At 44.9% G+C, this 26,585-nt stretch overlaps 1 protein-coding gene across 1 annotated transcript in view; it reads left to right on the top strand.

The window, feature by feature from the left end:
* The window catches only part of LOC120978245 (cytochrome P450 2G1-like), a 67,314-nt gene extending 41,167 nt beyond the window's left edge, over positions 1 to 26,147 (top strand). Inside the window, 1 exon segment of the mRNA XM_040406483.1 lies at positions 25,823 to 26,147. Within this exon segment, the coding sequence (XP_040262417.1) occupies positions 25,823 to 26,010 (188 nt within the window). The 3' untranslated portion in view covers positions 26,011 to 26,147.
* Positions 26,148 to 26,585: the final 438 nt, after the last annotated feature.

Raw genomic sequence — 26,585 nt, 5'->3', positions numbered from 1 at the left:
ACTGTTCACACTTCATGCGGCTACTCACTAATTGATCTCTGAGGGTGTGTGTTTTCCTAAGGCCTCCTGCACACGAACGTATTTTTTTGCGGTCCGCAAAAACGGGTCCCGTTTTTCCGTGATCCGTGACCGTTTTTTCGTCCGTGGGTCTTCCTTGATTTTTGGAGGATCCACGGACATGAAAAAAAAGTCGTTTTGGTGTCCACCTGGCCGTGCGGAGCCAAACGGATCCGTCCTGAATTACAATGCAAGTCAATGGGGACGGATCCGTTTGACGTTGACACAATATGGTGCCATTTCAAACGGATCCGTCCCCATTGACTTTCAATGTAAAGTCTGGAGTCCCTTTTATACCATCGGATCGGAGTTTTCTCCAATCCGATGGTATATTTTAACTTGAAGCGTCCCCATCACCATGGGAACGCCTCTATGTTACAATATACTGTCGGATATGAGTTAGATCGTGAAACCTCATTTCCAACAGTATATTCTAACACAGAGGCGTTCCCATGGTGATGGGGACGCTTCTAGTTAGAATATACTACAAACTGTGTACATGACTGCCCCCTGCTGCCTAGCAGCATCCGATCTCTTACAGGGGGCTGTGATCAGCACAATTAACCCTTCAGGTGCCGCACCTGAAGGGGTTAATTGTGCTATCATCTCCCCCTGTAAGAGATCAGGGCTGCCAGGCAGCAGGGGGCAGACCCCCCCCCTCCCCCCTCCCCAGTTTGAATATCATTGGTGGCCAGTGCAGCCCCCCCCCCCCCCCCTTCCTCCCTCTATTGTAATAATTCCTTGGTGGCACAGTGTGCGCCCCCCCCTTCCTCCCTCTATTGTAATAATTCGTTGGTGGCACAGTGTGCGCCCCCCCCCCCTTCCTCCCTCTATTGTAATAAATCGTTGGTGGCACAGTGTGCGCCCCCCCCCCCTTCCTCCCTCTATTGTAATCGTTGGTGGCACAGTGTGCGCCCCCCATTGGCCCCCCTCCCTCTATAGCATTAACAACATTGGTGGCCAGTGTGCGGCCTCCCATCTAGCCCCCCCCCCATCATTGGTGGCAGCGGGTTACTAGCAGTAGTGATTCATACTTACCTGGGAGCTGCGATTTCTGCTTCCGGCCGGGAGCTCCTCCTACTGGTAAGTGACAGTTCATTTAGCAATGACACTTACCAGTAGGTGGAGCTCCCGGCCAGACACAAACATCGCAGCAGCCGGCCCGGTAAGTATGAATCTTCTACTATTGTACTATTGCTAAGTAACCATGGCAACCAGCGTCCTGGTTGCCATGGTTCCCGATCGGAGCCCCAGCGATTAAACTGGGACTCCGATCGGAACTCCGCTGACACCAATGATGGGGGGGGGGGGGAGATGGGAGGCCGCACACTGGCCACCAATGTTGTTAATGCTATAGAGGGAGGGGGGGGGCGATGGGGGGCGCACACTGTGCCACCAACGAATTATTACAATAGAGGGAGGGAGGGGGGGGGGGGCGCACACTGTGCCACCAACGAATTATTACAATAGAGGAAGGGAGGGGGGGGCGCACACTGTGCCCCCAACGAAGAATTACAATAGAGGGAGGGGGGGGGGGCCGCACTGGCCACCAATGATATTTAAACTGGGGAGGGGGGGGGGAGGGTCTGCCCCCTGCTGCCTGGCAGCCCTGATCTCTTACTGGGGGCCGTGATCAGCACAATTAACCCCTTCAGGTGCCGCACCTGAAGGGGTTAATTGTGCTGATCACGGCCCCCTGTAAGAGATCGGGTGCTGCCAGGCAGCAGGGGGCAGTCTTGTACACAGTTTGTAGTGTATTCTAACTAGAAGCGTCCCCATCACCATGGGAACGCTTCTGTGTTAGAATATACTGTCGGTTCTGAGTTTTCACGAAGTGAAAACTCAGCTTTGAAAAAGCTTTTATACAGACGGATCTTCGGATCCGTCTGTATAAAAACTAACCTACGGCCACGGATCACGGACACGGATGCCAATCTTGTGTGCATCCGTGTTCTTTCACGGACCCATTGACTTGAATGGGTCCGTGAACCGTTGGCCGTGAAAAAAATAGGACAGGTCATATTTTTTTCACGGCCATGAAACACGGATCACGGATGCGGCTGCAAAACGGTGCATTTTCCGATTTTTCCACGGACCCATTGAAAGTCAATGGGTCCGTGAAAAAAAGCGGAAAACGGCACAACGGCCACGGGTGCACACAACGTTCGTGTGCAGGAGGCCTAAAGGTGATGAGGGGTTTCCTAACCGTGAATTCATCCAGGCATTTCTCACTTTTTAGTAGATCCCAATTGTCATAGATGATTTTTTTGATTGCGTCAGCCATAGGGCTGTACTTAAACACAAATACAAATCTATTTTCCTTCTCAGATTTTTTTACTCCTTTTGTGCATTTTTACCTGCCCTCCTAATAGCCTCATTTAACATTCTCAATGGATACTCCCTCTTCAACAAACGATTTTTTAGCTCTGTAGCCTGTCTCATATATCCCTAATTACTGCTGTTAATACGTTTTAGTCGCGTGAATTGCCCATACGGTATGGCCTCCCTCACGCTCCGTGGGTGGAAACTTTAACGGTGTAGAAGGGAATTCGAAGCAGTGGGTTTATGAAAACCCTCTGTTATTACTTCGCCATCTCGAATAATGACACGAACATCAAGAAATTCCAAAGTCTCACCCCCGAAGTTCAGGGTGAAAGACATGTTCATGTCATTTTCGTGATTTAAATAGGTCACAAAATATTCGCATGCTGCTCGACTTCCCCTCCACACCATGAAGACGCCATCCACGTAGCGCAAGAACATCTGGATGTTAGCTAGAAAGTTTTTTTTGTGCTGAATACATATTTACTTTCCAGGTTATTGAGGTATATATTGGCAAAGGTACACGACACTGGCGTCCCCATCGCCGTGCCGTGTACCTGCCGATACCACTGTTGACCGAACCTGAAAGCATTGTTTCTTAATATAAACAACAGCGCTTCCTCTACAAATTGGACATAAGTCTCATCCTTATTAGTGGACAACAACATATCCACGACAGCCCCTACTCCTGCTCGCTGGGGAATGCGGGTATATAGGCTCTCTACATCTAATGACACCAGGTTCCAGTCTCCCTGCTACTGGAGTCCCTCCAGTGCCAGAAGAAAGTCCTTGGTGTCCTTAAGATAGGTAACCGATTTCTTCAGGGCTGGTCTCAAGAGCCAATCTAGATACTTTGACAAAGGTTCAGTCACCGACCCGATCCCCGCCAGTGTGGTAATTGTTCCTTCTGTGGTTACATGCTCCGGGACAGGATTTTGTCCATGGGGAATGTATCCCACAGAATGAAACAATTCTTCACATGTAAAACCACATATGTTGTGTATATGGTCAAATGCGAATGCGGGGCATTTCATATAGGAAAGACAATAAGACCTATGCTGGAGAGGTTCCATGAACAGCTCAATTCCATCAAGACTAAGAAGGGCTGCCCACGTTTAATAGACCATGTATGGCAAAAACATGGGGGAAACAAAAAATGCCTGGGCTTTTCTGCAATTGAGGTGGTTCCACAATTGAAACAAGGAGGCGACAGACATCGCCTCCTTTTACAAAAAGAAGCGCAATGGATAATTCGCACAGATGCCATGGGACCCCTAGGTGTCACGGCGCCGTCTAGGAGGCGGGCACGTCCAGAGCGCGCGTGCATCATCAGTGCGTCCAGCGTCACCCGCGCTCCTGATAATACTACGTGTGCATCTATCTGCATTCATGCTAATGGTTTTAGGGCTGAGCACCGAGCTGATCACTTGGTGCTCGGCTGTGTAGTCTGTGTGAAGTCATGTGACGCTGGCCACGTCACATGACCCCTCTAGCTCCCTATTTAAACAGGCAATCTGCTGGCCACAGATTGCCTGTTATTTAGGTTCCACCTGCGATTTTGTCTTTCCTGGCGTACTGACCCCCTGCTGAACTCCTGACGATCCTCTGCTGACTCCTTTGGTACTTCACGACTCTCCTGGTATTTATGACCCCGGCTTCTCCTGACTATTCTCTGCTTGCTCCATTTGTACTTTGCAGATTTCCTGGTATTGACTCGGTCCGTTCACGTTCTGTTGTTTGTCTGTCTGTCATCCCTGCACTTATTCCAAGCTAGGGATTGCCGTCCAGTTGTCCCCTGTCATTAGGACTCGCGAGGCAAGTAGGCAGGGCCAGGGGTGAGGGTGGAGTGCAGTGGTCACTTCCCTCCCCCCTGTGTGTGTGTGTACGTGACCGTTACAGAATAACAGGCCTACTGAAACCACTGTACCATGAATCCTCTAGTGACCCTGACTGAGCATGTGTCAAACCTGACGCAGATGGTGCAGGAGCTAGGGGAGAAGATTCTTTCCCTAGAAATAGGACAATACGCCGCTGCTCCTCAGGCCTCTGGTCCGAACTTGAGCCCTCATATGAAGCCACCGATCAAGCTTCCAGAGCCCTTCTCTGGAGTTCGGAGGAAGTTTCACTCCTTTAAGGAGAGCTGTAAATTGTATTTTAGTTTACGCCCCTTGTCTTCCGGGTCGGAAAGCCAACGGGTGGGCATTGTTATTTCCCGCTTACAGGGGGATCCCCAGGAGTGGGCCTTTTCTTTACCCCCTGATGCTAGTTGTTTAACCACGGTAGAGGTTTTTTTTCAGGCTCTGGGTACCCTGTATGATGAACCAGACAGGGCCCTGGTAGCCGAAACTGCGCTGAAAGCATTGGTTCAAGGCAACCTCTCTGCGGAGGAGTATTGCACCCAATTTAGAAGGTTGTGTGTTCCCTCAGGGTGGAATGAGCCAGCTCTTAAGTGTCAATTCAGGTCAGGCCTATCTGATAATCTAAAAGACCTACTAGTGAGTTATCAGCTCCCTGAGACTCTTGAGGAGACTATGACCCTAGCAGTCCGACTCGACCGACGTGTGAGAGAAAGACGACAGAAACGACAGTTCTCTTCTCAGGTACTGGTCCAGTCTGAGGGTTGCACCAGGAGTGATGTGGAGGTCTCCTCTGAAGAACCTATGCAAATTGGGATGACCAGAGCGGATCAGCGCCGCAGACGTGGAATCTGTTTCTACTGTGGAGATCCTGACCATTGGATCAATCAGTGTCCAAAGAGGATCCTTTCTGATAAGGCTTCCAAGACAAGACCACCAAGTAACCAGGTACTCCCTGCTATTACTAAGAGTAAGCTTTTAGTTCCAATAACAATTTCTCTGGGTTCTAATAAGTGGTCGGGTCAAGCCTTTATAGATTCGGGCTCAGCGGCCAGCTTTATTGACCAGGGGTATGCTACTAGACAGGGTATTCCAATTTTTGTTTTACCCACGCCCATCCATATCATGGCCATCGACTCCACTCCCCTGGTGGGGGGTACTGTGAGGTCATGTACCTCAGAGATTTCCTTAGCTGTGGGAGTGTGCCACTTAGAGAAATGTTCCCTGTTAGTCCTAGAGAACTTACCAGTCGAGGTGGTATTGGGGATGCCGTGGCTCCAATTACACAATCCTACGATTGATTGGACCAGAGGGGAACTGGTGAGTTGGGGATCTGAGTGCGGCTCGTGTTTGGCTACAATACGGGTTGGGTTCTCTGTGGAGACTGAGGTATTACCTGCAGTCATAAAGGAGTATGCTGATGTGTTCTCGTCGTCGTCCACAGAAGCTCTTCCTCCCCATAGACCTTATGATTGCGCCATAGTCCTGGAGAAGGGGGCAAGGTTTCCTAAGGGGCGTATTTACAATCTTTCCAAACCTGAACGTGAGGCCATGGAAGATTACATTAAGGATAGTCTCATTAAGGGGCACATTAGACCCTCGGTTTCTCCCATGGGGGCAGAGTTTTTCTTTCTTAAGAAGAAGGATGGTGGTCTTAGACCCTGTATAGATTACCGGAAATTAAATGAGATCACCATCCGGAATACTTACTCCCTCCCATTGATTCCGGATTTATTTAACCAGGTATTAGGGGCGGCCTGGTTTTCTAAGATTGATTTAAGAGGAGCATACAATTTAATCTGAATCAAGGAGGGGGACGAGTGGAAAACAGCATTCAATACCCCGGCTGGTCACTTTGAATATCTCATTATGCCTTTTGGACTCAGCAATGCCCCGGTTGTGTTCCAAAATTTCATGAACGATATTCTTAGGGAGTTCTTGGGAAAATTTGTCATTGTATATCTCGACGACATTTTGAAATTTTCCCCCGATTTTAAGAGTCAAGTGTTTCATGTTAGACAGGTGTTGGAGTTGTTGAGAGAGAACCAATTATCTGCTAAACAGGAAAAATGTGTTTTTGGGGTGCAGGAGATTATATTTCTCGGACATGTTCTGACTCCCCATGCCATAAAGATGGATCCTAGCAAGGTTTTAGCGATTAAGGGATGGGTAAGACCATCATCCTTAAAGGCCTTACAACGTTTCCTTGGATTCGCTAACTACTACCGTAAGTTCATAAAGAATTTCTCGGTAATCGCTAGACCACTGACCGACCTCACTAAAAAAGGGGCGGATCTGGAAAATTGGTCTACTGAGGCCTTAGATTCATTTGAAACCCTAAAGGATGCTTTCAGTAGCGCTCCCGTTCTAACCCAGCCAGATCAGGAAAAACCTTTTATCGTGGAGGTGGATGCTTCTGAGGACGGGGCAGGAGCAGTCCTCTCGCAAGGTCCTGCTACCCTCACTTAGGCTACTTTCACACTACCGTTCTGAGCGGGTCCGTCTGATGTCTGCTCAGACGGATCCGCTCCTATAATGCAGACGTTTGTATCCACTCAGAACGGATCCGTCTGCATTATAACTTAGAAAAAATTCTAAGTGTGAAAGTAGCCTGAACGGATCCGTCCAGACTTTACATTGAAAGTCAATGGGGGACGGATCCGTTTGAAGATTGAGCCATATTGTGTCATCTTCAAACGTATCCGTCCCCATTGACTTACATTGTAAGTCTGGAAGGATCCGCTTGCCTCCGCACGGCCAGGCGGACACCCGAACGCTGCAAGCAGCGTTCAGGTGTCCACTTGCTGAGCGGAGTGGAGGCTGAACGCTGCCAGACTGATGCATTCTGAGCGGATCCGCGTCCACTCAGAATGCATTAGGGCTGGACGGATGCGTTCGGGGCCGCTTGTGAGCCCCTTCAAACGGAGCTCACGAGCGGACACCCGAACTCTAGTGTGAAAGTAGCCTAACCTGAGACCTTGTGCTTTTTTTTCCAGAAAGTTTTCCCCCTTTGAGAGAAATTATGACATAGGAAATCGGGAGTTACTGGCCATTAAGTGGGCATTTGAAGAATGGAGACATTTTCTTGAGGGGGCAAAACATTGTGTTACTGTTGTTACCGATCATAAGAACCTAATGTTTCTCGAGTCGGCTAAAAGGTTAAATCCCTGTCAGGCTAGATGGGCATTGTTTTTTACTCGCTTTAATTTTTCCATAACTTTCAGACCTGGAAGTAGAAACGTGAAGGCCGACGCACTCTCTCTGAGTTTCTGTGCGTACCAGCCTACAGAGACTCCACCTGAAACCATTTTACCAGCTAAGGTCTTCGTAGCAGCCTTGTCTCAGGACATCACGACTCTCATCAAGGCTGAACAACACCTAGCTCCGCCATCCACTCCTACAGATAAGTTGTTTGTTCCCGTACAGTTTCGTCTCCAACTGCTGGGTGAGTGTCATGACTCTGTTTTTTGTGGACATCCGGGCATTGAGGGCACTAAAGAGCTGGTTTCCAGATCATTCTGGTGGCCTACTTTAACTAGAGACGTCAAGTCTTATGTGTTGGCCTGTGAGGTTTGTGCGAGGTCTAAGACCCCTAGGACTCGCCCGGCTGGGGACCTACGACCCTTACCCATTCCCAGTAGACCCTGGTCTCATATCTCGATGGATTTTATCACTGATCTACCACCTGCAGAGGGTAAAACTGTGGTTTGGGTAGTGGTCGATAGATTCAGCAAGATTAGAAATAAAAGCAGGCACTCACCAGCTGGCAAGTCTATAAGTAGTAGCTTTATATAGTAGTATAAAATTTTTACATAAAATTTGCAATAAAATGTTCACATAAAATATTAACATAAAAAGCACTGGGGACAATAAACAGTTATGTGTCTTCCTTATATTGGCTAACTGATTGGATAATAAGCGCTAGGTCAAATCCTATAAGTGTATATGGTACATATAATAACAATAATGTCCTGTGTAAAAAATCAAGGATAAATATATTTATAGATAGATAGATATTTATCCTTGATTTTTTACACAGGACATTATTGTTATTATATGTACCATATACACTTATAGGATTTGACCTAGAGCTTATTATCCAATCAGTTAGCCAATATAAGGAAGACACATAACTGTTTATTGTCCCCAGTGCTTTTTATGTTAATATTTTATGTGAACATTTTATTGCAAATTTTATGTAAAAATTTTATACTACTATATAAAGCTACTACTTATAGACTTGCCAGCTGGTGAGTGCCTGCTTTTATTTCTAATCTATATATTTTCCATGCGGGATGAATAGGTGAATCATCCAAAAAGCAGAGCACCTTAACCACAGTAACAGATACGGGTGAGCCACGATATATATATATACTAGATTCAGCAAGATGGCTCACTTTATTCCCCTGCCTAAACTCCCGAGTGCGAAGACCCTAGCATCTTTGTTTGTGGAACAAATTGTACGTTTACATGGCATTCCAGAAAATATTGTATCTGACAGGGGTGTGCAGTTTGTGTCCAAGTTTTGGAGGGCCTTCTGTCTGAGATGCCGGATTTCTCTGCTTATCACCCTGAAAGTAATGGACAGACTGAGCGCCTCAATCAGTCGGTGGAACAATTTCTCAGGGCATATGTTGCAGATGATCAACAGTTTGCTCTGAATAACCGTGTTAATTCCTCTGCTGGGGTCTGTCCTTTTTTTTTAACTATGGCTTTCATCCTCATTTTCTTTCTGGGTCATCCGTCTCCTCCTCTAACCCTGAGGCGGATAGGCTCTCCTCTGAACTGTGCACAGTATGGGCTCGGGTTCAATCGAACCTGGAAAAGGCTCAAGATACTCAAAGAGTCAAGGCCAATAGGAGACGTTCCACGGGGGTGAACTTTCAGGTGGGTGATAAGGTGTGGTTGTCCTCTAAAAATCTTTCACTCAAAGTTGCTTCAAGAAAGTTTGCTCCTCGCTTTGTAGGGCCGTACAAAATCGTAGAGGTGATTAATCCTGTATCATTTAGGTTAGAATTGCCCAACTCGTTCCACATTTACGATGTATTTCACAAGTCCCTACTAAAAAAATACATCAAACCTATTGTACTGTCACAAGCCGCGCCTCTGCCTGTTCTGGTTAAGGATTCTGTGGAGTATGTGGTATCTAAAATTGTGGATGTCAGGAGAGTGCGTAATTCCTTGCAGTATCTGGTGCACTGGAAGGGCTATGGACCTGAGGAGAGGTCTTGGGTACCAGCTAGGGAGGTTCATGCCCCTAGACTGGTTAAGAAATTTCATGAGGATCATCCCGAGAAGACGCTGGCCACGTCACATGACCCCTCTAGCTCCCTATTTAAACAGGCAATCTGCTGGCCACAGATTGCCTGTTATTTAGGTTCCACCTGCGATTTTGTCTTTCCTGGAGTACTGACCCCCTGCTGAACTCCTGACGATCCTCTGCTGACTCCTTTGGTGCTTCACGACTCTCCTGGTATTTATGACCCCGGCTTCTCCTGACTTTTCTCTGCTTGTTCCATTTGTACTTTGCAGATTTCCTGGTATTGACTCGGTCCGTTCACGTTCTGTTGTTTGTCTGTCTGTCATCCCTGCACTTATTCCAAGCTAGGGATTGCCGTCCAGTTGTCCCCTGTCATTAGGACTCGCGAGGCAAGTAGGCAGGGCCAGGGGTGAGGGTGGAGCGCAGTGGTCACTTCCCTCCCCCCTGTGTGTGTGTGTACGTGACCGTTACACTAGGTCTAAACGATTGGAATGATCTCAGTGTATTCATTTAAATGTACTAACTGTTTTTGATGAAGTTTATTATATACGCACACAGGTGTTGCCTTTAATTGCGATTGAGGATGATTCAACGCACATGGGGTTAACTCTCACGCGCCTCCTTAAATAGGCTGGCACACCTGTATGCGTCAGCTAGGTAGCCGGAAGAAGCACGTACTGTGCGAAACGGCCGTCGCTGCCACACACCGCTCAGGCGGTTTTTGATTCAAGTGAAAGGCTTGTTTGCCCCAGCCCTGAAACGCATGTACCTATTATCACAATAAAAAAGTGATGATATGTTGAAAATCTGCGTTTGGTGAGTGCCGCTGATTTTCATTGCCTTCTCGATTATACACGGTCGTTAAAGGGCATAGTTCACAATATCCGTTTGACTGTGGGTGACGCTCATGTTGAGGATATGTCATGTTTCGTCTTAAGCGGATTAACTACTCCTCTAGTGTTGGGGCTACCCTGGTTCACTAAATATAAACCCACCATTGATTGGCAAGCAAGGCAAATAAATGGTTGGAGTGAGTTTTGCAGAGAGAATTGCGTCACGGCATCACTTTCAGAGGTTTCTACCAAGACTGTGCCATCTTTTCTCTCTGAATTTTCGGATGTGTTTTCCAAGAGTGGTGTCCAGGAGTTGCCCCCGCACTGGGAGTACGACTGCCCTATTAATCTCATCCCAGGCGCCAAGCTGCCAAAATCACGACTATACAATCTCTCCCAGCCTGAAAGGGTCGCTATGCGTACCTACAGTCAGGTCCATAAATATTGGGACAATGACGCAATTCTAACATTTTTGTCTCCATACACCACCATAAAGGATTTGAAATGAAATGAACAAGATGTGCTTTAACTGCAGACTGTCAGCTTTAATTTGAGGGTATTTACATCCAAATCAGGTGAACGGTGTAGGAATTACAACAGTTTGCATATGTGCCTCTCACTTGTTAAAGAACCAAAAGTAATGGGACAGAATAATAATCATAAATCAAACTTTCACTTTTTAATACATGGTTGCAAATCCTTTGCAGTCAATTACAGCCTGAAGTCTGGAACGCATAGACATCACCAGATGCTGGGTTTCATCCCTGGTGATGCTCTGCCAGGCCTCTACTGCAACTGTCTTCAGTTCCTGCTTGTTCTTGGGACATTTTCCCTTCAGTTTTGTCTTCAGCAAGTGAAATGCATGCTCAATCGGATTCAGGTCAGGTGATTGACTTAGCCATTGCATAACATTCCACTTCTTTCCCTTAAAAAACTCTTTGGTTGCTTTTGCAGTATGCTTTGGGTCATTGTCCATCTGCACTGTGAAGCGCCGTCCAATGAGTTCTGAAGCATTTGGCTGAATATGAGCAGATAATATTGCCCGAAACACTTCAGAATTCATCCTGCTGCTTTTGTCAGCAGTCACATCATCAATAAATACAAGAGAACCAGTTCCATTGGCAGCCATACATGCCCACACCATGACACTACCACCACCATGCTTCACTGATGAGGTGGTATGCTCAGGATCATGAGCAGTTCCTTTCCTTCTCCATACTCTTCTCTTCCCATCACTCTGGTACAAGTTGATCTTGGTCTCATCTGTCCATAGGATGTTGTTCCAGAACTGTGAAGGCTTTTTTAGATGTCGTTTGGCAAACTCTAATCTGGCCTTCCTGTTTTTGAGGCTCACCAATGGTTTACATCTTGTGGTGAACCCTCTGTATTCACTCTGGTGAAGTCTTCTCTTGATTGTTGACTTTGACACACATACGCCTACCTCCTGGAGAGTGTTCTTGATCTGGCAAACAGTTGTGACGGGTGCTTTCTTCACCAGGGAAAGAATTCTTCAGTAATCCACCACAGTTGTTTTCTGTTGTCTTCCGGGTCTTTTGGTGTTGCTGAGCTCACCGGTGCGTTCCTTCTTTTTAAGAATGTTCCAAACAGTTGGTTTGGCCGCGCCTAATGTTTTTGCTATCCCTCTGATGTTTTTTTTTTTTTTTTTTTCAGCCTAATGAAGACTTGCTTCACTGATAGTGACAGCTCTTTGGATCTCATCTTGAGAGTTGACAGCAACAGATTCCAAATGCAAATAGCACACTTGAAATGAACTCTGGACTTTTTATCTGCTTATTGTAATTAGCATAATGAGGAAATAACACACACCTGGCCATGGAACAGCTGACAAGCCAATTGTCCCATTACTTTTGGTTCCTTAACAAGTGGGAGGCACATATGCAAACTGTTGTAATTCCTACACCGTTCACCTAATTTGGATGTAAATACCCTCAAATTAAAGCTGACAGTCTGCAGTTAAAGCACGTCTTGTTCTTTTCATTTTAAATCCATTGTGGTGGTGTATAGAGCCAAAAATGTTAGAATTGTGTCGATGTCCCAATATTTATGGACCTGACTGTATATCTCTGAGAGCCTGAGAAAGGGACACATCCAACCCTCAAAGTCACCTGTTGCCGCTGGGATTTTTTTTGTTAAGAAAAAAGATGCTTCTTTAAGACCTTGTCTGGATTTCAGGGAGCTGAACCGTATCACGATTCGTGACCCATATCCGCTTCCTCTGATCCCCGACCTGTTTAACCAGATTGTTGGGGCTAAAGTTTTTTCTAAGTTGGATTTAAGAGGGGCATACAACCTAGTCAGGGTCAGGGAAGGGGACGAATGTAAGATGGCCTTCAATGCCCCTGAGGGTCATTTCGAGAATTTGGTTATGCCCTTTGATTTGATGAATGCTCCGGCCGTCTTCCAACATTTTGTGAACAGCATTTTTTATCATTTAATGGGGAAATTTGTACTGGTGTATTTGGATGACATTTTGATTTTTTTCTCCTGATTTCAAGACTCATCGGGACCACCTATGTCAGGTCTTGCTGATTCTGCGGGAGAATAAATTGTACGCTAAACTGGAAAAATGTGTGTTTGCGGTTTCGGAGATTCAATTTCTTGGTTTTCTTCTCTCCGCTTCTGGTTTTCGGATGGACCCTGAGAAGGTCTGCTCTGTGCTTGATTGGGAGCTTCCTGAGAATCAGAAGGCACTGATGCGGTTTTTGGGTTTTGCCAATTATTACAGAAAGTTAATTTTTAATTATTCCTCTGTTGTTAAGTCACTCACTGATATGACTAAAAAGGGGGTGAATTTTTCCTCGTGGTCGGAAGATGCGCTTAAAGCCTTTTCTAGTATTAAAGAGAGTTTTGCTTCCGCTCCCATTTTGGTACAACCTGATGTCTCTCTACCTTTTATTGTTGAGGTGGATGCTTCTGAGGTGGGTGTGGGTGCGGTCTTATCTCAGGGTCCCTCTCCTGCCAAATGGCGACAGTGTGCCTTTTTCTCAAGGAAACTATCCTCTGCAGAGAGAAATTACGATGTGGGAGACAGGGAGATAGGGAGTTGTTGGCCACCAAATTAGCTTTTGAGGAATGGCGCCTTTGGTTAGAGGGAGCCAGACACCCTATTACTGTGTTTACCGACCATAAGAATCTAGCCAACTTGGAATCGGCCAAGCGTCTGAACCCGAGACAGGCCAGATGGTCTTTGTTCTTTTCTAGGTTTAATTTTGTTGTTACGTTCCGCCCTGGGGTTAAAAATGTGAAGGCGGATGTCCTGTCATGTTGTTTTCCGGGAGGGGGGAACTTTGAAGACCCAGGTCCCATTTTGGCTGAAGGGGTGGTCGTCTCTGTTCTTTATCCTGATTTGGAGGCAGAGGTTCAGGCAGCCCAGGCAGAGGCTCCTGATCTTTGTCCTTCTGGGAGGTTGTTTGTGCCTCTCGCTTTACGACACAAGGTTTTTATGGAGCACCACGATACTGTCCTTGCTGGGCACCCGGGAAGTAGAGCCACAGTGGATCTCATTGCTCAGAGATTCTGGTGGCCGGCTCTTCGTAAGACGGTTGAGGGTTTTGTGGCAGCCTGTGAGACCTGCGCTCATGCCAAGGTCGCTCATTCACGGCCATCGGGTTCTCTCCTCCCGTTACCCATTCTTTCCCGTCCTTGGACGCATCTGTTCATGGACTTCATTATGGACCTGCCTCGTTTCTCGGGGAAGACTGTGATTCTTGTGGTAGTGGACCGTTTTAGCAAAATGGCACATTTCATTCCCTTTCCTGGGTTACCCAATGCTGAGATGCTGGAGCAAGCATTTGTTGATCATGTTGTTAAATTGTATGGCATTCCTTCAGACATCGTTTCTGATAGGGGCACGCAATTTGTTTCCAGATTCTGGAAGGCCTTCTGTTCTCGCTTGGGGGTTCGGTTGTCACCCGCAGTCGAATGGTCAGACCGAACAGGTCAATCAGAATCTGGAGTCATATCTGCGCTGTTTTGTGGCGGAGAATCAGGAGGATTGGTATTCTTTTTTGTCCCTTGCTGAGTTTGCTTTAAATAACTGTCGCCTGGAGTCCTCTGATAAGTCACCATTGTTTGGTGCATATGGGTTTCATCCGCAGTTTGGGACATTCTCTGGAGAGGGGTCTTCTGGTTTACCTGATGAGGAGAGATTTTGCTCATCTTTGTCATTTATTTGGCAAAAGATTCAGGATAATCTGAAGAGGATGAGGGAGAGATATAAGCATGTGGCGGATAAGAGACGTGTGCCTGGTCCGGGCCTGAATGTGGGTGATCTGGTGTGGTTGTCTACAAAGAATATCAAACTGAAGGTTCCCTCCTGGAAGTTGGGTCCTAAGTTTATTGGGCCTTACAAGATCTTGTCCGTCATCAATCCCGTTGCCTTCCGTCTTGATTTTCCTCAGACTTGGAAGATCCATAATGTTTTTCACAAGTCCCTATTAAAACCTTATGTCCAACCCACTGTAACCTCCTCTTTGCCTCCTCCTCCGAATATTGTTGATGGTAATCTTGAATTTCAGGTCTCTAGGATTGTGGATTCTTGCATTATCCGCGGTTCTCTTCAGTACCTCGTTCATTGGGAGGGTTATGGTCCTGAGGAGAGGATGTGGGTCCCAGTGGCAGACATTAAGGCACCTCGTCTCATCAGGGCTTTCCATAGGTCTCATCCTGAGAAGGTGGGCTCTGAGTGTCCGGAGTCCACCCGTAGAGGGAGGGGTACTGTCACCGCCAGTTCTGTGAGAAGGTCTGGCAGACGTTCTTCTCTACCTCTTGAATGATGTTCTTTGTTTTGGTTTCACTTTCTCATCTCCTTTCCTTCTGCCAGGTGTCACTTATTTTGACTAATCGTCTTCCTTTATAATCCCTCCCATACTGCCTCACTTTGTGGTTTATACTACTTCCTGGATGAAGTGTTCACTGCTGGAGGCTGCTTCTGCTGTTTGCTCAGATAAGTCCTTTACTTTATTGTGTTTCCTTGCTGGCTTGATTCTAGGTGACCCTTACTCCGTCCGTATTAAGTGCAGGGAGCCGGTGGTTGTGTCCCCTCACTATTATAGGGTTTTCAGGTGTCACACAGACTTAGGTACGTGGGCATGCAATCGTCTACCATCGAGACCCTTGCATGTGCATAGCAGTCAGGGAGAGCTCTTAGGGTTTTATAGGGCTCACCTATAAGCTCCTTAGTTTGGGATCAAGTCAGTTGCTCGTTTATTTATAAGTTCCAGCTATCTGCAAACTTCACCAGTGACAACAGGCCCCAAACATTAGACATTCAATGGACATTCAAGTGATTATGTGACTGGAGGTATATTAGACTGTCAATGGATATAAATTTTATTGCAGGCCAGTGAAATAGAGGCCCCAAAAATTATTTATTCACCCTACAGAAAAGAACAATTAAAAATGTGGCTGGAGGTACATTAGGCGGTCACCGTATAGAAATATTACTGTTGGCCAGTTAGATTACATGCCCCAAAAATTATGCATTCACCGGACAGAAAACATCAAGTGATTATGTGGCTGGAGGTATATTAGATAGTCATTGGATATCAATTTTACTGCAGGACAGTGGAGTACAGGCCCCAAACATTATGCATACACCGGACAGAAAACATCAAGTGATTATGTAGCTGGAGGTATATTAGACAGTCATTGGATATCAATTTTACTGTTGGCCAGTGGAGTTCAGGCTCCAAACATTAAGCATTCACCAGACAGAAAACATCAAGTGATTATGTGGCTAGAGGTATATTAGCCTGTCAATGGATATCAATTTTATTGAAGGCCAGTGGACTACAGGCCCCAAAAATTATTTATTCACCGTACATGAAAGAACAATTGAAAATGTGGCTGGAGGTACATTAGGCGGTCACCGTATAACAATACTACTGTTGGCCAGTTGATAACAGGCCCCAAAAATTAGGCATTCACCGGACAGAAAACATCAAGTGATTATGTGGCTGGAGGTATATTAGATAGTCATTGGATATCAATTTTCCTTTTGGCCAGTGGAGTACAGGCTCCAAACATTAGGCATTCACGGGACAGAAAACATAAAGTGATTATGTGGCTAGACGTATATTATACTGTCAATGGATATCAATTTTATTGCAGGCCAGTGGACTACAGGCCCCAAAAATTATTTATTCACCGTACATGAAAGAACAATTGAAAACGTGGCTGGAGGTACATTAGGCGGTCACCGTATAACAATACTACTGTTGGCCAGTTAGATTACAGGCCCCACAAATTATGCATTCCCCGGACAGAAAACATCAAGTGATTATGTGGCTGGAGGTACACTCACCTAAAGAATTATTAGGAACACCATACTAATACGGTGTTGGACCCCCCTTTGCCTTCAGAACTGCCTTAATTCTACGTGGCATTGATTCAACAAGGTGCTGATAGCATTCTTTAGAAATGTTGGCCCATATTGATAGGATAGCATCTTGCAGTTGATGGAGATTTGAGGGATGCACATCCAGGGCACGAAGCTCCTGTTCCACCACATCCCAAAGATGCTCTATTGGGTTGAGATCTGGTGACTGTGGAGGCCATTTTAGTACAGTGAACTCATTGTCATGTTCAAGAAACCAATTTGAAATTATTCGAGCTTTGTGACATGGTGCATTATCCTGCTGGAAGTAGCCATCAGAGGATGGATACATGTTCTCATTCTGTTTACGCCAAATTCGGACTCTACCATTTGAATGTCTCAACAGAAATCGAGACTCATCAGACCAGGCAACATTTTTCCAGTCTTCAACAGTCCAATTTTGGTGAGCTCGTGCAAATTGTAGCCTCTTTTTCCTATTTGTAGTGGAGATGAGTGGTACCCGGTGGGGTCTTCTGCTGTTGTAGCCCATCCGCCTCAAGGTTGTGCGTGTTGTGGCTTCACAAAAGCTTTGCTGCATACCTCGGTTGTAACGAGTGGTTATTTCAGTCAACATTGCTCTTCTATCAGCTTGAATCAGTCGGCCCATTCTCCTCTGACCTCTAGCATCCACAAGGCATTTTTGCCCACAGGACTGCCGCATACTGGATGTTTTTCACTTTTCACACCATTCTTTGTAAACCCTAGAAAAGGTTGTGCTTGAAAATCCCAGTAACTGAGCAGATTGTGAAATACTCAGAGCGGCCCGTCTGGCACCAACAACCATGCCACGCTCAAAATTGCTTAAATCACCTTTCTTTCCCATTCTGACATTCAGTTTGGAGTTCAGGAGATTGTCTTGACCAGGACCACACCCCTAAATGCATTGAAGCAACTGCCATGTGATTGGTTGACTAGATAATTGCATTAATGAGAAATAGAACAGGTGTTCCTAATAATTCTTTAGGTGAGTGTATATGACTAGACAAGCTTTTAAATACAAGGAAAAAACAAGAGAACTAAAGCTCATAGACGTCCAATAATGAAAAATAGTATACTTTATTAATTACAAAAAATCTATGGATAATAAATACCATAAAACAAGGGGGATAGGGAGCACAAACACCATCCCAGCATTTCAATGTCGACATGTGTAACATCAGCAATGATAAGCACGAAAATTAATAAAATTAATAAAAATGAGTCCTAATATAGAAACATCATGGCATTAGCGGGCAATATGACTATAACAGGTAGTGTCCCCAGGAGGTATTCACACAGGGAACCGCAACGAAAAGCGGCTGTATGAGCCCACCAGGGCTATATCCTGCCTATATAACAAAAAGTCATAAGTGTGGATGGAAATGAATGGACTCACCAAAAGATAACAGCGACCTGAATGCCTGGGATGGCGTTACCCCGAAGCGCGTTTCTGCGTACCTTCGTCAGGGAATACGCCGAAACGCGTGTCGGGGTAACGCCATCCCAGGCATTCAGGCCGCTGTTATCTTTTGGTATCGCCGGTGGGTAGGGGGGTACTTCCTTTTTCTCTCCAGTGTTTGGGAGATGGAGAGATGAATGCTTCCGTGGGACATTGTGGAGATGCTTGGTGACCCAGGTGGTGGTGTTGCTGGCAGATCCTCTGTTTGTGGAGTGGCAGGTGCCATTGTCACTCCAGATGTGGATGAAGAGGTCGAGACTGCAGCAGAAGAGGAAGCAGGAGGAGCCAGAGACCTTTCTTGGTTTTTGAGGTGTCTACTCCACTGTAGTTCATGCTTTGCACTTAAATGCCTGGTCATGCAGGTGTCACGGCTGAGGATGGGGAAAACCCTCAGCCGTGCGGTATTAGAAGATGGATGGTCTGAGCATGGCCAGGACAGGAATAAGGGAGAAGGTCACCTCCTACACATCCCTAATTCTGACCCTGTCTCCTAGCCATATGAGCCGACCCTGATGGTGGGAGGGCTCATACACTGGAACCTGATATTCCTGCTCGCCCTCAGGGTGGCCCTGGACTAGAAGCTGGGTAGACAGCCCGTTCCTCCTGGACACGGAGGAACAGGAGTCTAATAATGGCCAGGCTACATAGAAAGGGGAACATGAACAGACATATGGCAGTGACAGGTAAGTGAGACTAGCACCACACTTACCTGCCACAGACACACCACCTGGAACCCACGTGCATGTGCTGCTATCCACAAACAACACACAGGACACCGCACACACAGACATCACACGGGAACCCAGGAAACCATATTCTGCAATAAATAAAGACCAAACTGACACCTTCTAAACACCATACATAACTTAAACTTGCTTATGACCACAAGGGTGGCCCTCACTGGCAGGTGGTATAAAAGTAGGAGGATGAGTCCAGCAGACCATGGCTGAAGTACCCCCCTGACTACTGCTCTCAGCAGAGGCTATATAGGCCCAAGTAGCCACACCCACACAGACACACCCAGTGTTCACACACACAGAAGGGAATTAACCCTTCACACACCAGGGAAGGGAAGACAGCAACTTAAAGGGAAAGTGCACACAACTCAAACCCTTTGCACACCAGACATACAAAAGACACACCTAACAAACATAGGTTGCCAGGTGCAACCGCATGCACATTGCAGAAAGCTGCCTAGCACCAGCTCAGGCTGCTAAACTGCAAACTAACTACATGTTGCCAGCGGCAACTACAAGTGAGGCAACATACAAGCGGCCCTCACCTGTGGTTGAACAACCAAACTAGACCGCAGGCAACAGCATGCGGATACAGGAGTCACGACCATGACCATGGTCGTGACAGCAGGTTGTGCTCAGGTTGAGAACGTTTATGCCTTGCTTCAGGCTCTGATTGCACTGTGTGCAAACTACTCGTGTCTTGTCATCAGTACATTGTCTGAAGAACTGCCAGGCCAAGGAACTCCTTGGAGCTGGCTTTGGTGTGCTCGGTCCCTTGCTGCGGTGGGCAGTAACAGGCGTACGCTGCTCCCTCTTCTGCTGTGCTGGTGGCTCTGTGCGACCACCGCCTCTTCCTCCGAACTACATAGGTCGCTTGCATGACATTGATTCCATGTGGGGTCGAGGACCTTATCGTCTTCCACATCATCTTCCACCAAGTCTTCACCCCTGCCCTTCTTGTCAGTCTGCACACTTTTGAAAGCCCCAGCAGTTGGCACCTGTGTTTCGTCATCATCCGAGACGTGCTGTGATGGTCCTCCCATGTGCTCATCTTGAAACATAAGTGGTTGGGCATCGGTGCACTCAATCTCTTCCACTTCTGGGGCAGGGATAGGTGGATGGCCCTGGGAAACGCTGCTAACAGAGTCAACAAAAAGCAGAAGAGCATGCTGCATGACTTGGGGCTCAGACTGCTTGGCTGATTTGCAAGGGGGTGAGGTGAAAGACTGATGGACATCGGCTGCAGGTGCCAACTCTGATCTTTAAGCAGGAGACTGGGTGGGAGACAATGTGAAGGAACTGGAGGCAATTAAAGTTTTGTGCCCAAAATGGTTGTTTTTCAGATATCTGAATAGAACCACAGTGCCTAAAGTGTGTATCTCACAATGACATATGCAGCAAAGGCTGCAAAATTAAGTTTTTGGCCCAAAATTGGTGTTTGCTTAATAACAGAATATGACAGCAGTATATAAACCTTGAATTTCATACGTTCGGATGCAGCAAGGGCTGTAAAATTGTGTATTTTGCCCAAAAATACTGTTTTATTAATAGAAGAATATAACCACAGTATCTAAAGGGTGTATCTCACACGTCCTGATCCAGACTAGGCCGGAATTTAAGTTTTTTGCCCAAAATGGCTGTTTTTCAAATTATTGAATAGAACTACAGTATCTATAGGGTGTATCTCACACGTACTGATCCAGAATTGGCCAGAATTTAAGTTTTGTGCACAAATTGGCTGTTTTTTAAATAACTGAATATAACCACAGTATCTAAAGTGTGTATCTCACAATGACATATGCAGCAAAGGCTGCAAAATTACGTTTTTTGCCCAAAAAGGGTGTTTGTTTAATAACTGAATATGACAGCAGTATATAACCCTTGAATTTCACACGTGCTGATGCTGCAAGGGCTGTAAAATTGTGTATTTTGCCAAAAAAGGGTGTTTTTAAAAACCCAGAAAATTATGGCTGTATTTCTAGCTTAAATTGCCCACTGAATAATCCTGCAAAGGCACCATATGTTGGATATTGCCAAAAAAAATTGTTTTTTCAAAGCCAAAAAATTATGAAATTTTTTAAAACTTGTTTTTAACAATCACAGATGCAGCAAGGGCTGCAATAATAAGTATTGTGCAAAAAAAGGTTGTTTTTTTATAACAGAATATGAAAGCTGTATATAACAATTGAATTTCACACGTGCAGATGCATCAAGGGCTGTAAAATAGTGTATTTTGCACAAAAAGGGTGTTTGTAAAAACCCAGAAAATTATGGCTGTATTTCTAGATGTTGTATATTGCTAAAAAAGGGTGATTTTTTTTACAACCAGATTATTATTGCAGTATTTCAAGCTTGGATTTGAATGTCACAACAGCTCAGATGCCGTGCTGGTGCACTGAGCTTGCATTAAATGGCCGCCGCCGCCCACCTAACTAACAGACTGATAAAAGTAATTTTTTCCTGTCACTGGGCTCAGGGCAGGGTAAAAAGATTGTGCACTGCACCCACACAACTATATCTATGTAGACCGCTGAGTTAAATTGGAGTTCTGATCACAGATTCTCTCCTATTCTCTCCCTGAAATCACCAGCAGCAGCATCCTCTCCCTACACTAGTATCAGCAGAGTAACGTGCAGCGCTACGTGACTCCAGCTTATATAGTGGCTGGGTCACATGCTGCACTGGCCAATCACAGCCATGCTATTAGTAGGCATGGCTGTGATGGCTTCTAAGGTCACACAGTTAAACGCTTGTTGATTGGCTGCTCTGCAGCCTTTCAAAATGCGCCAAGAAATCGCCGAACACCGAACCTGAACTTTTACTGAAATGTTCGGGTTCGGGTCTGGAGTCCAAAAATCCAAAAGTTCGGTACTGGAGCAGTTTTGCAAGGAGTAGTGGGCAAAAATCCTAGTGGTAAGATGTGACAAGCTCATAGAGGCTTATCGAAAGCGACTTGGAGCTGTGATTGCCGCAAAAGGTGGCTCTACAAAGTATTGACTTTAGGGGGGTGAATAGTTATGCACATTGACTTTTTCTGTTATTTTGTCTTATTTGTTGTTTGTTTCACAATAAAAAAATAAAATAACAAAAACATCTTCAAAGTTGTGGGCATGTTCTGTAAATTAAATTATGCAAATCCTCAAGCAATCCATGTTAATTCCATGTTGTGAGGCACCAAAATACGAAAAAAAGTCAAGGGGGTGAATACTTTTGCAAGGCATTGTATATATATAATTAAAGGGGTTATACTGCTTTTTTTACTATTCTAACTCTGACTGGCTCTCTTCATTCAGCAGTCTTCTGGTTCCTATTATGTAAACTGCTAGATAGACTGGGTCAAATGAGTTGCTACTGTCAATGATTGACCTCACTAGTGCCGTGTCCCCAAGTAATCCAGTAGTGACATTCTGCAAGTCATTGGCTGTAGTGATGCAATTGAACATGTTTATGGGTAGCCAGGTAACTATAACAAGCAGATGAGCCCCTGAGAAGCCAATGCAGAAGATGAGAGTGGTACTAGCCCTGAAGTGTTGTGTCACCGTGCACTCCCTTAGGCCATTGCTCTCTGGGGATCAGTGCCGTGGAAAGGTAGTTTTGAAGAATCAGGAAAAAAATTTATGTAGTAACTTCAGATACATTTAATAGCAGAAAATTCCAGGTGCATTTCTCTGGCACGAGTAAGGATTATGGAGGCAGGTTGGATGGCTGCAACTTAGCACTAGTGTAGTAGTGGTCTCACGGGTAGACTGGCATTAGACCCTACAGGTAAATATTCCAGGGGGTCGCCCAAGCCCTCCTTTCTGCCAGTGACCACACATGCCCTTCTGAATTCCACTGTTGTGGCCTGCATCTCACCATATCTTAATCAGAGACAACTGGAGGAATAGACGGACAGAAAATGGCAGCTATTCATGGCCGCCACAGAGGGACAGCTTTTGAGGCAGTATATTGTGGTGTGGTATCTGGTTCTGCTGGGACTGTATTTTGCGCTATGGTATTTCTGTCCTCTCCTACTTGTGTTGCCCTGCATTCTCTCAATTAAGGTCCGCCAACAACACGGGTCTACTTTTAGTTTATTTTTTCCAAGAACACTTTAAGTTGCCAGTCTGCTCCTGACTGGCCTAGGAGTATTCTGGGTGATGGGTGTTTTAGTCATAGTCCCTCCCAATACATGTACGGTGGATGTCGGGTCTTTAAGGATGTCCCCAGATCTGTAGCAGAGCGGGTGCCATTGCAACCAGGTGCCTGCTGTTTCATACAGCAGACACCCGTAGCTAATGTCCGTGATCAGCGGTAATGCAAACCACAGACATTTAACTCCTCAGATGCCTTGGTCAAGCATAACCACTGTTCCTGAGAGTGCTCAAAACCGTAAACGTGCACTTCCAGTTCTGGCGCATTTATCCCCTGCGGTGATCTGGGAAATCACACTGAGGTAATAATGAACCAGAGGCTTCAAGGCTCATTATTAGTATAGCCCAGTTCAGGCCAGCAGGTGGCAGTTCTGAACTGGGATATATCAATTTCTGTACAGAATAATGGATCATCTTTCATTATTCTGTACAAGTTGCAATCTGATGATTGCAAGTTGTGGTCCATTTAGGGACCTAACAAAAAGTAAAAAAAAAAAAAATGTATAAAAAATTTAAAGAAAAAAAATACCTTTTCTCAAAGTAAATATACAATTTTAAAAAATAACATCATAGTCATCACTGCATGTGAAAATGCCCATATTATCAAAATATCAAACAAGCAGCCCATGCTATGAATGGAGTAAGAGAAAAAAAAAATTCACCAATTCACCATTCTTTCATCACGTTATCTATCAAAAAAATGTAATGAAAAGTGATCAAAAAGTCATACACATTCAAAAAATGGCATTAAAAACTACAGAATTTCCTGCAAAAAATGAGCCCTCATACATCTTCATAGACATGACTATATAAAAGTTATGGGGGTCAGAATATGAAAATAGTATTAAAATGCAAGAAAAACTACAATGTGTGGTACCACTGGATTCATATTGACATCGCAAATGAAAAGCACAAGACAGTTTTACCATATAGCGCTGTAAAAAAAAAAAATTGTTTTTCCCGCTTCCCACTATGGTACATCCTATGTAATATTAAGTGGTGGCATTAGAAAGTACAACTTGTCATGCAAAAAAGAGACCTGAAATGGCTATGTGAACGGAAAAATAAAAAAGTTATGGCTCTGGAAAGGCAGGGAGCAAAAAAATTATATGCAAAATTTGCCATGCCAGGGAAAGGTTAATGTTGATTGAAGCTATTCACTCTGCTGTCTGTATTCTCAAGGATTTGTGTCTAAATGAAGTTGATCTCTCTGTAGAATCCGTAACAGGAGCAGGAGTTCTGCAGTGTGCTTCCTCTCCCTTCTGACCAGCCCACTCCCACCAAGAGAAGAGGGACAGGGTAGTTAGCCCTGTTCCATGTCAACCATTCCTTACTAGAAGTTATGGCAAAATAACATAAACAATATACAGTACAGACCAAAAGTTTGGACACACCTTCTCATTCAAAGAGTTTTCTTTATTTCCATGACTATGAAGGCATCAAAACTGTGAATTAACACATGTGGAATTATATACATAACAAACAAGTGTGAAACAACTGAAAATATGTCATATTCTAGGTTCTTCGAAGTAGCCACCTTTTGCTTTGATTACTGCTTTGCACACTCTTGGCATTCTCTTGATGAGCTTCAAGAGGTAGTCCCCTGAAATGGTCTTCCAACAGTCTTGAAGGAGTTCCCAGAGATGCTTAGCACTTGTTGGCCCTTTTGCCCTCATTCTGCGGTCCAGCTCACCCCAAACCATCTCGACTGGGTTCAGGTCCGGTGACTGTGGAGGCCAGGTCATCTGGCGCAGCACCCCATCACTCTCCTTCATGGTCAAATAGCCCTTACTTTCAAAGTTTTCCCAATTTTTCGGCTGACTGACTGACCTTAATTTCTTAAAGTAATGATGGCCACTCGTTTTTCTTTACTAAGCTGCCTTTTTCTTGCCATAATACAAATTCTAACATCCATTCAGTAGGACTATCAGCTGTGTATCCACCTGACTTCTCCTCAACGCAACTGATGGTCCCAACCCCATCTATAAGGCAAGAAATCCCACTTATTAAACCTGACAGGGCACACCTGTGAAGTGAAAACCATTTCAGGGGACTACCTCTTGAAGCTCATCAAGAAAATGCCAAGAGTGTGCAAAGCAGCAATCAAAGCAAAAGGTGGCTACTTTGAAGAACCTAGAATATGGCATATTTTCTGTTGTTTCACACTTGTTTGTTATGTATATAATTCCACATGTGTTAATTCATAGTTTTGATACCTACAGTGTGAATCTACAATTTTCATAGTCATGAAAATAAAGAAAACTCTTTGAATGAGAAGGTGTGTCCAAACTTTTGGTCTGTACTGTAGATATATATATATATATATATATATATATATATATATCAATACAATACAAAACGACATACACAACAATTGTAGATATCTCCAGGGCTGGGGTACAGCATGTGCCTTAGAAAAAAATCCACCACCGGACAGAATAAAGCACTCTCTAACTGGCATTAGTGAGTGGCACCCCAAGTGGAAGTTTGAGGCACCATTTTAATGTATGCAGGGCATGCAAGTGATGGTGCCTCTTATTCAGATCGGCTTAACCACAATACTTTATTGCCAAAAGATGCCATGGCCGAATCTACATATATCTTCAGACCAATTGAGCTAAGAAGAGCCTTTTAAGAAATACTGTACAATCCATAATCTGAATCTGGCCCCAAACAGAAGTTCACGGCACTTCTCAGCTGGAGTGATAGAATCCACTGTTATGTTTTATGAAGAGCACCTAATGGATACGAATTTTTAAGTCACAAATGTTCTCTTTTTTTTTTTTTAGGAAAAAGGGTTTGCCTGGGAGAAGGACTTGCTCGCATGGAACTGTTTCTTTTCCTTACAACCATTCTCCAGAACTTCACATTAAAATCAGATACGCAGTTCACAGAATGTGACATTGTCCCCCGAATGACTGGATTTGCAAATGTCCCCATAGATTACCAGATGTCATTTGTTCCTCGTGTGGCATAGGTTAAACGGAAACCATCATCAAGATCATTCAAATTGTATAGTTTGGAAATGAACTGGATTTTGCTGTTGTAAGCAATATGTGATTTTTAATTAGACTTTTAATAAAAATGCCTGCAGGGCTTTGTCTCTTTAAAGAATACAATGGTTAAAAATAAAGATAAAAAAAAAAAAACTGACTTGGTAAATTTATTTGTTCACATTTGAGTCATGGCTTCTGTTCACAATGGAAGCTATCGAGCTTTACTTATTCTGTTGCATAATAGATTCTATTTACTGGAGTTCATCAGAGTTTATGAAAGTTTTCTGGCAATGATGGCATTGCATGACAAAAACACGGATTAAAAGCCAAGAACAGCAATGCAAACACTGCCACATACACATACTGTACTGTACATTACCTACCTCTACAATACAGGTTCTGATCTGCTCCACACTATACAATACAATATCTGATCTCCTGCACACTGTAAAATACAAGATCAGATCTCCTCCATACAGAAAAATACAGGACCTGATCGCCTCCATACCATACAATACAGGTTCTAATTTCCCCCATACTGTACAATACAATATTT

This window comes from Bufo bufo, chromosome 8, assembly GCF_905171765.1.
Source record: "Bufo bufo chromosome 8, aBufBuf1.1, whole genome shotgun sequence".
Classification (NCBI taxonomy): Eukaryota; Metazoa; Chordata; class Amphibia; order Anura; family Bufonidae; genus Bufo; species Bufo bufo.
The sequence above is the reverse complement of the archived record's forward strand: the minus strand, read 5'-3'. Positions and strand labels throughout refer to the sequence as shown.